This window comes from Echinops telfairi, unplaced genomic scaffold, assembly GCF_000313985.2.
Source record: "Echinops telfairi isolate 266 unplaced genomic scaffold, ASM31398v2 ScPeMD7_7458;HRSCAF=8496, whole genome shotgun sequence".
Classification (NCBI taxonomy): Eukaryota; Metazoa; Chordata; class Mammalia; order Afrosoricida; family Tenrecidae; genus Echinops; species Echinops telfairi.
The window spans coordinates 4,104,861-4,112,375 of NW_022111358.1; the positions used below are offsets into that span (position 1 = coordinate 4,104,861).

The following is a 7,515-nucleotide window of genomic DNA, read 5'->3' on the forward strand; positions in this document are numbered from 1 at the left end:
CCGCTGCGGGGTAGGGCGGGAAATGGGGTCCCCGCAGACTGTGCGGCCCGGGAGAAGGAGACGGGCACGCGCCCCGGGGCAAGCCCATTTCAGAATCGCTGGTGTGGCCGGCCGCGAGAAGAGGGACAGGTCCCCCAAGCCCAGGCTGCGGAGAAGTAGAGCGCTCCGTCTGCTGCCCATCCCATTCCGGCCCCCGCAAAGCGGGTCGGAGCCCGGAGCGGCCTCCGCAGGCCTAGAACCCTGGAGTTGCTTTGTTCCCCACCTCCACCCTGGCCCTCATCTTCTGCCCCCGAGGACTGGGGCGCCCAGGAAGCCTTTGGGCACCGTGGGACGGAGCAGCCTTAGGTCTCGCCCCCGAGGGGAAGGCGGGCGGCACCGCCCTGCAGCGGGCGCGGGCTCTGCCGCCCTCTCCGCCAACCCTTTCTCCCTGGCCTGGTTCTGAATTTGGAGGGAAGACGGGAACGTGGGTCAAGAGCGAGGATTGCAAAATCCAGATACCCAGTCCGACACTTCGAAATCGAGTGAGCGCGTCCCCTGTCCCATAGCCGTGACTTACAAGGGGCTTCTTACCCGCCTCCCAAGTATTGGCCAGTCGACCCCCGCCAAGGCCCTATCGCAGCGGGGACCGGGCACCTGAGGGAGACGTGGGGCTGCTGCTTCTGGGGAAGCCCTTCCTGGGGACCCCGTGGAGCACTTCATTTGGGGAAGACAGGGTCTCGGGAGAACCCCCCGCCGCCGCGCTCACTAGTGGGGTCGGCGGGACGCAGCACGGAGGGACTAGCAACCCCCCTGCGCCCCAACATCCCGCCGCAAACCCGGGTCGGGGCCGGTGGCCTGCCCATCGCCCTGGCGGACCCAGAGGCGGACCCCGGTCCCGCCAGGCGATTACGCAGTTGGGTTGCCCGCGACAAACACCGAGGTCAGAGAGCACTGCCGTCCCGGGGGAAGGACGCGCGGCTGAAGCCTCCGCTGCCACTGCAGCCGCTGCGCGGGAGGCTGGGAGCCTGTGCCCGGAGTTTCCGGACCTCGGAGGGCCGGGGGCTTTCTGATGCGAACCCCCCACCCTCCAAGCCTCTGTCTGCGTGTCTCCCCACTTCTCTGCGTCCGTCACCCTTCTCGACTCGCTGCTCTCCCCACCCTCTTCCGGCGGCTCGCCGCTGTCCTCGCCCCGCGCCCTGGCTCCCCCGCGGCGGTCCTGGCTCCTTTCGCCCTGTGCTCCTGCTTGTCGCAATCGCTGTACAAAGGGCCGTGGGGGCGGGAGAGGGGAGCCGGGCCCGAACTGGCTGCCTCGGCGGGACCCGGGCCAATCCGGAGCGCGTCCCCCCGGGCAGACCCCCCCGCGCCCCGCCCCCACTCGGCGCGGGAAGGCCCAGGGTAGCCGGTCGCCGGGCGGAGCCGCGGGCAGAGAGGGGAGCTCTCGGAGGGAACGGCTGGCCGCCTGCCGCCGGGGGCTCGCCCGCCTCACCATGTCCCCGTGGGGAGCCGCCCTGGCCCTGCTGCTGGCCGCGCTGGTCCTCCTAGGACTGTGGGCTCGCCGACGAGGGCGCCGCCAGAAGCGCGCCGTCGGAGCGGAGACGCAGCGAGCAGCCCGGAGCCGGGACGACTGCGGGGAGGAGGGGGCGGGCGGAGGCCCCGCGGACCCGCTCCGCGCCCGGCGGGAGCCGCTCCCCGGAGGGTGCCGGCTGATCTGCAAGCCGTCGGCGCTGGCGCAGTGCCTGCTGCGCGCTTTGCGCCGCTCCGCGGCGCTGGAGACGGGCCCGCGCTCCTGGCTCTCCGGGCCCCACCTGCAGACCCTCTGCCACTTCGTCTTGCCGGTGGGCGCGGGCCCAGAACTGGCCCGGGAGCACCTGCAGTTGACGGACGACGGACTGGTAGCCCTAGACTGGGTCGTGGGACCCTGTCCCCGAGGCCGCCGGGTCACCAGCTCCGGGGCCCTCCCGGCGGTGCTGCTGGTGATCCCCAATGCGTGGGGCCGCCTCACCCGCAACGTGCTTGGCCTCTGCCTGCTGGCCCTGGAGCGCGGCTACTACCCGGTCATCTTCCACCGCCGCGGCCACCACGGCTGCCCGCTCGCCACCCCCCGGCTACAGCCTATTGGGGATCCGTCTGACCTCAAGGAGGCGGTCACTTACATCCGCTTCAGACACCCCTCGGCCCCGCTGTTCGCGGTGAGCGAGGGCTCGGGCTCGGTGCTGCTGCTCTCCTACCTGGGCGAGTGCGGCTCCTCGAGCTACGTGACCGGCGCCGCCTGCATCTCGCCCGTGCTCCGCTGCCGGGAGTGGTTCGAGGCCGGCCTGCCCTGGGCCTACGAACGGGGCTTCCTGCTCCACCAGAAGATCGCCCTCAGCAGGTGGGTCCTGCGGGGAAGGGCCGACGGACCAGACGGAGAACCAGCTCGGCCTGGTGTGGACTCCAACAGGTTTTGGCCAATTTGGGCCGGGTTCTCTCTTACCCTGCTTGTGAAGGCCCACAACCCCTAGACAGGCCTAGGGGCCTAGACAGAATCAGGGGAAAGGGTTAAAAAACTATAGATGGGAACAGGCAGGTCCACCCCTGTCCAGGGGCCCCTCGCCTCGCCTCAGCCCCACGGTGTCCTAGCAACCGGGCGCCGGCGGCCCCACCCGCAGCAGCCCAGGCAGCACCTGTGTGACATTTCCCACTTAGCTGGTGGCACAGAGGGCTCTGGAAGCAATTGCCACCGATTATCTGTCCACGGTGTTTTCTTGTAGCCTCGGAGGCTGGAAGTGACAGGAATCAGAAAGATGTTGGCATATGATGTATTAACACCCCTTCTCGCCCCCCCCCCTTCCATGCCCCTCCGGAAGCGTAGATCCTGTTGTTTTCTCCTCCAGATTGTTCATCCAGGCATTTGATGTATCGTTTTTTAGCCCTGGACGACGTTTTACGTGTTTGTAGGCATGTATGTAGTCAATATCGTCAATGCCAAAATGATTTTAAAAATATGATGTCAAAGCAAATGACTAGAATGGTGGGTGAGACTTACCCGCAGAGAGGGCCTGCTGACTGGCAAGTCCTATAGCAGACAGCCTGTGGGCGCTATAGCTTCCCTGGGAGGTGGCCCAAGGAGGCCTCAGACGTTAGCACAGCTGGGTGGTAGAGCAGAGAGATCTGGGCTATGGGGGTCACACCGACCTGGATTCAAAATCTGAATTCCCAGCAGGCTGGCTAATCCCCTGAGCCTGGATTCCTGCTCCAGGTATGAGCTGTTCCTCTTCGCCACCTCCACGGTGACTGGGCATCCCACCAGCTAACAAAAGGGAAAGGCTGGGCCCAGAGAGGTGCACGATAAATGGCAATAATTGTGACTTGTTTCTCTTCCCTCTCCCCACTTTGTTTCCTATTCTGAGAAGGTCAAAGCCAGAGCACAACAACAGCTAGCCCAGAAGCGCTGCCATAGTAACCCTGCGCTGGCGCAATCCAGGGGCAAGGTGCTCTCTCGGGTGGCTTAATTGCCATAGTTTCCACCCCAAAACCAGCCTGAGGTTAGGGAAGCGGAGCGGAAACCTGGCCCTTTAGGAGCGGCTCTGCCCATGAAAGCTTGGGATTGAGAACTCCCCAGCAAGCCTATTTGAGTGGCTGTGTACATACACAGCTGGCTGGGGCCAGACTGATTCACCTTAAGGACCAGGCTGCCCAACTTGGCATCCTGGTCAGCAGAGATGCCCCTCTTCTCTCAAGCCCCCAGCCAACCTGCCCTGTAACTTCATGAAACTCCCACTCATTCTTCTAGGGGGTTCTGGTGGCATAGTAGGTTATACCTTGGGCTGCTACCTGCAAGGTCAGCAGTTCAAAACCACCCGCAGGTCTGCTGAGAAAGATGAGGTGTTTAGTCCCATAAGGATTTACAGTGCTGGACACCCACAGGGCCAGTTCTAGGCTGCCCTATAGTGTCAGAATCGACTGACAGTGTTTTCTTGTTTTGTTTTTGTTTTTTTCTGATTCCTCTCCTACCTGGCACATTCCAAGAATCTGAGTCTCACCAATCAAGGTCAAACTCATTTGTCATCATTGAGACAGCATATTAGCTTTAAAAAAGAAAGAAAAGAACATTATCAGCAACACAACCACTCCAAGTAAAGTCTTATGGTTGGGAATGCGTTTGGCTAGCTGGAGCCAGTGAGTTCCTTAGAAGGAGAATTCCCTTCCCCACTTGTCTTCAGCAGCTGTAGAAGTCCTCCTAGGGTGGGACAGGTCACATCTCCAGTGACAGGCCTGAGGGTAAAGAAATGGATTTTAAAAAATGTTTTTTTTAAGGCACTAGGTTGTCAAAGCATCTGCGGCCAGAATTGGGCCCGTGGGCTGCAGCAGGGTCCTCCTTTTGTTTCCTGATTCTTCCTTCTCTTCTCTCCCCCTCCTCCCCCCCTCCCCCAATGACCTCCTTGCGGCAGGTATGCCACCGCCCTGGAGGACACCGTGGACATGGGCAAACTGTTCCGGAGCCGCTCCCTGCGGGAGTTTGAGGAGACCCTCTTCTGCCACACCAAGAGTTTCCCCATCAGCTGGGACACCTACTGGGATCACAACGACCCCCTCCGGGATGTGGACGAGGCCGCCGTGCCCGTGCTGTGCATTTGCAGCGCCGACGACCCCGTGCGCGGGCCCCCAGACCGCACGCTGCCCACCGAGCTCTTCCGCAGCAACCCCTACTTCTTCCTCCTGCTCAGTCGCCACGGCGGCCACTGCGGCTTCCTGCGCCCGGAGCCCTTGCCAGCCTGGAGCCACGAGGTCGTCCTGGAGTACTTCCGGGACCTGACTGAGTTCTTCCGCATGGAAGAGAGGATGAAGGGCCTGAGCAGGCGCCGGGCGTCCTTCCTGGGGGGCCGGCGTCGCTGGGGCAGCCTGCAGAAGCGCGAAGCCTCGCCCGCCTCCAGTCTGGAGCTCTTCAGCTGGAAGCGATCCTATACCAGGTGAGCCCCGCCAGGAGGACCAGTCCTGGGAAGATGGGAGAGATGGCACCTGCAGCCAGATGGAGCTCCGTTTCCCCGAGCGGATTCCCTGCCCACGCCATGCCCTGGTCAACACACTCCTCCTCCGAGGCCCAGGACGGGCACCATTGGACATACAAGGACGCAGGACATTGGGCATACAAGGACACAGCAGCAGCATCCGCAGAGAGGAGCAGTGGACGCATGTTGCCGGGGGCAGCTCTGTCCCACATAAATAACCAGCCCTGTGACCACGGAGCAAGGACAGGATGTTTGTGTCTCGGTCCCACTTCCCTCCTCTCACTCAGCAGTTGTGGCACGCTGCTCTGGGGATGGACGCAGGCTCTCGGAGCTGCTGGGCTGCTGCTGTCTTGTGCATGAAAAGTTGTCAGGCAGAGGGTGCTGTGTGGGGCTGGTGGAGGCGAACGGGGTGGACCGTGAACGCCTCGCTCTAGAACATCAAGATGCAGTCTCTCAGGGGCGAGCTGCAAGCCTCTGTGGGGACCTGGAGCCTTCCTGGAGAGATCCCAAGAGTGATTCTAGGAATGCGAAGCCCTCCCAGGCAAGGTCTAAGGGCCCTGCGAGGTCATGCCTCAAGCAGTCAGATTCCCAACCATTTGAGATGTTCCCTCTGGCTCCGTGTTGTCAAGTCCCGCTCTAGCCAGACTGTTTTTCTCCGTGAAAAGTACAAACCTTCTCACTTGGGTGTTTTCTGGTCAGTAGTCGCCCTTTCTGTCAGTGCTACTAGCGTCCAACTTCCCAGAGCCAGGAGCGACATCTGGGACCAGAGGGAAAAAACAAACGCCATGGGAGGTTGACTAGCACTAACTCAGTGATTTATGAATATTTCACACGGCCGTGCTTTTTCTGCTCAATTATTCAAAAGGCCATCCGTGAAATGCAGAAAACCTTCATCCTGGGTCTGTCTGGCCACTCGGCAGCTAAGTGGGTGTTTGGTTTTAGGGGGCAGAGTGCTGAACCCTAGAATGAAGTAAGACGTAGTGTGCAGACTGATCCACACCGTCTGGTTTAGATTAGGCCATTAAGGACACAATAGGCCATCTGGTTCATTTGCCACTGAGAAAAAGACGCCTGATAGGAACCCCACCCTGGAGAGAGTTGGTCTGAGGTATTCCTGGGGGGCCAGGATTTCAGGTCTGGAGACGCTCTAGCTCAGCCTTGTTCTGGATCAGGGGTCGGCAAACTTTTGAGAGGGAAGAGCCAATCCTGTCCCTCACAACAAGTTAAAAATGATCCGAGAGCCGTAAGTATATTTTTACAACTGAAATCACCATGACCTGAATAACGTCCTTTAAAAATGTTATACATGAAACTATGACAGTTCTATTTTCATTTTCAATTTTACTTCGGAGCTACACGTACAGAAAGAGCCACAGTTTGCCGACGCCTGGTCTAGCTCAAATAGGAAGAAACCCTAAATTCCTCTAGGGATCTAAACTGCAGTACCTACCGGGTTGTCTAAAGCCCAGCATCTTGTCCTGATGAGATGGTCTCCCTCCCTCCCTCCGTCCCTCCCTCCCTCCCCACTTCCTGCTGTGCCTCTTCCACATTCTTCATGGAGCACACTTTCACCATTTCTGAGCAGGACAAGGAAAAAGGAACCGAAACTCAAATGAAGCTGTCCTACTGAGGGTGAACAAGGGGCCTGGGCTAACAACACTGTGAGGGAGAATGCCTGACATCCGCCCCTCCCCATAACATCTAGGCCAAAGAAGACTTGTTCCTGAGGGTCCCACGGGACCAAATGTCCTCGGATCCTTCGGAAATGACTGTCAAATGAGAAGCAGCCCTGTGGGTAGAAAATCTTCAGGGCCTAAAGGGCTGCTTCCTAGAAGCAAAAGTTTCGGGTATTTCTTGAGGCCAGATGCCTTAGGATCCTGGTTCTTTCAGATCATCGCTTTGGGAGACTTGTTAGATGCCAGTTCTCGCGCACAGCAACACCGTCTCCAGCAGAATGAAACGCTGCCCAGTCCTGCACCATCCTACTGATGGTGATTATGCTTGAGCCCCTGTTGCAGCCGCTTTGTTCATTTATCTTGCTGATGGGTTGCCTCTCTCATGATGTCCTTGTCCAGGGACTGGTCTCTCCTGAGAACATGTCCAAAGTACGTGCGATGAAGACTCGCTCGCTCGCCTTGCTCCTGAAGAGCATTCTGGTTATACTTCTAAGACGGATGTACTGGTTCTTCTGACAGTCCGCGGTGCTGTCCATGCCTTTGCCAGCACCAGAATTCAAAGGCATCACTTCTTCTTCGGTCTTCCTTAGTCAGTGTCCAACCTTCACAGTCAGTGGTTAGTTTTCCTCCCACCCCCACTGCCCACTTCTCACCTTAAAAAAAAAAAAAAGCACAGAAAACTTATCAGGAAGGGAAATATATGGGTAAGTCAAAAAGTAGTGCTACAAAATAAATTATAGTTGTTAGGTGCCACCAATCCAGTTCTGAATCATAGCGACACAATGTCAAACAATGTACAGCAGAATGAAATAGCACCTGGTCCCGTGCCAGCCCCACGATTGTTCTATGTGAGGCCCTTGTTGTAGCCACTG

The 7,515-nt window shown here is 59.1% G+C and overlaps 1 protein-coding gene across 1 annotated transcript; it reads left to right on the plus strand.

Annotated features, from left to right (window-relative positions):
* The first annotated feature begins 1,466 nt into the window (after positions 1-1,466).
* On the plus strand, positions 1,467-6,279 carry ABHD15 (abhydrolase domain containing 15). The gene is made up of 2 exons (XM_004706906.2): positions 1,467-2,350; positions 4,410-6,279. Exons 1-2 carry the CDS (start codon positions 1,467-1,469, stop codon positions 4,930-4,932), a joined length of 1,407 nt encoding a protein of 468 aa, XP_004706963.1. The 3' UTR covers positions 4,933-6,279.
* The last annotated feature ends 1,236 nt before the right edge of the window (positions 6,280-7,515 follow it).

What these genes read in the sequence shown, in the direction of transcription:
- ABHD15 (XM_004706906.2), top strand. Translation starts at nt 1,467, where the DNA reads ATGTCCCCGTGGGGAGCCGCCCTGGCCCTGCTGCTGGCCGCGCTGGTC. An exon ending in CAGAAGATCGCCCTCAGCAG is followed by an intron (nt 2,351 to 4,409) that starts GTGGGTCCTGCG and finishes TCCTTGCGGCAG; the next exon opens with GTATGCCACCGCCCTGGAGG.